This window comes from Crocodylus porosus, unplaced genomic scaffold (genome assembly GCF_001723895.1).
Source record: "Crocodylus porosus isolate Cpor-Errol unplaced genomic scaffold, CroPor_comp1, whole genome shotgun sequence".
NCBI lineage: Eukaryota > Metazoa > Chordata > Crocodylia > Crocodylidae > Crocodylus > Crocodylus porosus.
The window spans coordinates 2,380,181-2,382,379 of record NW_017728914.1 but is presented as its reverse complement, the minus strand read 5'-3'; the positions used below and the strand labels follow the sequence as shown (position 1 = coordinate 2,382,379).

Here is a 2,199-nt window from a genome sequence, read left to right as displayed (position 1 = left end):
CCCAACCTGTCCCCACCCTGTGCAGATCTGGGGGCACATGCCCCCCCACCCCCATACCCTGCTGGACAAGTGGCAGAACCTGGCCCCCCTGGCCAGTGCTGGGACCTGGCCCCCTCCCTCCCCATGCCCCTTGGATGAGCCAGAGCTCCATCCGGTGCACCCTGCCCTGCCCCAGCCCCACTCCCTCCCTCACTACTGGGGCCTTGATCTGCCTTGCCACACTCCTTCCCTTCCCCTTCCCCCTTCCCCCTTCCCTTCCACAACAACAGACTTACCAGCTGCACACAGCTTTCCAAGCTGTCAGGCTGTGCTCCTCGCTGCCTACATGCTGCATTGAAGCTGTGCACATGCACAAGCCATTTATTGGACAAATTATCAGCCACAACAGACTTACCTCTTTGTAAGCTAGGGTGGGCAATTCTCTGAGCCCTTGCTTTATTTACATCACAGGTGCAGTACCAGAAGTGTTTGGTGGCCTCCACCTCACGGATGAAGCCAAAGGGCACCTCACGCTCCATGCTGAAAATGAAGAGGACAGCATCTGTTGACTCCCCAGGGTGCCCATTTCCTGCCACAGGCCATGTCCTGCAGAAAAGTGGCAGCAGCACCAGTACTTGCAAAAGAGGGGTCCTCTCTTTTTTGGAAGTGTTCCGGCAGAAGCATTCCATACTGCATACCCCGTAGGCTGCCAGCTGTGGGCTGGGGAGGGTCTGGGTGGGGGGTGGTAGGGACCAAGGCAGCAGCAAGGAGTCTGCTTGACTGGCCTGTGTAAATAGCATACTCAGATCTGTTGGCTCTTTCACTGTAGCTAAGACCAACAGGCCCAAATAACAAGTCTATGGCCTGCAGGGAGAGTTCCAGCTGGTTATGGATGTCCTAAGCAGAACCCTATAGTCCCTTGCTATGTAGATGATCCCATGAGGAGTGGGGACACTGTGGGGGCACTCTGGGGAGTCGCAGTACTGCAGCATGCGTACCTTTTCAAGTACGGAATGTTTCCTAATATCTGAAGCAGCAAATGTGACAGTCAAGCCCAATGCCAGCTGAGTTCTGCCCTCACAACCCAACTTGAGATTGGAGGTAGATAAGGTAGATTGGGAGGCAGATACCCTAGTCACCTCTGCTGCCTCTTGGGTTTCACTTTTGAACAGGAGCTCATCTTGGTTGTTAGCTCAAGGTTTCCTGTCTGCCAGAGCATGAGTGCTTAGCCTATGAACTCTACCTGCAGGGCCAAATCATGGGATTCAACTATGTAGCCCTAGATCAATGTTTCTCAATGTTTTAGGCTCAAGGCACCTCCTCCTTAGGCTCAAGACACCTCCAGAAAGTTCAAGTTCTTAATTTTCACTCATTTTTACTACTACTACAAAAAAAAAGAATAGAACAATTCTTCTGTTGCAAAGAACTCAGAAAGGCGACAGCAGGTCAGAATGTTTTTGACACTATGGATTCCTGTTTGAGATATCAGGATTTAACCTGTGAATTATGTTTGCACACTTAACAGTGCTAACAGTGTGACACCCCTGAAAGCCTCTCAAAGCATCTCAGTGACACAGTACCCTGGTTGAGAATCACTGCCTTAGATCTATGTCAGTGGTTTTCAACCTTTTTTCATTTTTGGACTCCTAAAAAAATTTGAATGGAGATGCAGATTCCTTTGAATTATAAGTGTGGGTATTCACATGCTTCTGATTGATCGTAGTCATCTTTTGCGGACACCTCTTAGATATAACCTGAGGACACCTGGCTGAAAACCACTGCAGACCACAGGCTGAAAACCACTGTTCTAAGTGAAATTCAGGGCAGCCTGAACACTGACACCACCATGGAGGGAAGATGCTTCCTATGGGCTGCTTGAGTTGCTGGCTTTGGAAACAAGGAAAATCCTTTCCCTGGCAACTGAGTAAGCACCTCATACATCATGCCCTGAAAAATGGCTGGACATGGTACCATCCCACTTCACTCAGCAACTAGCCAGTTAATGAACTGGCTGCATCAGGGAGCCTGTAACATTTGCAGCATGTAAAATGTTTTCATTCTAAACAAAATTTGTGTTTCTTTTCCTTTCTACAATGTCCAAGCCAACAGCCCTCCTGCTCTGAGGCTAACATGCCTGGATGACTGGTGAGCACTGCTTAGTGAGCCCTAGCAGCCTCCAGTAACCAACTAGTGCACACAGCTCTGGTGCCTATGAATGAC

At 49.7% G+C, this 2,199-nt stretch overlaps 1 protein-coding gene across 3 annotated transcripts in view; it reads left to right on the top strand.

Annotated features, from left to right (window-relative positions):
- The window catches only part of APBB3 (amyloid beta precursor protein binding family B member 3), an 18,983-nt gene extending 17,622 nt beyond the window's left edge, over nucleotides 1-1,361 (top strand). For all 3 annotated transcript variants that reach the window (XM_019534800.1, XM_019534799.1, XM_019534797.1), the window contains one exon: nucleotides 451-1,361. In XM_019534800.1, the coding sequence (XP_019390345.1) occupies nucleotides 451-684 (234 nt within the window). In that variant the 3' untranslated portion in view covers nucleotides 685-1,361. The remainder of the gene's footprint in view (nucleotides 1-450) is intronic.
- Nucleotides 1,362-2,199: the final 838 nt, after the last annotated feature.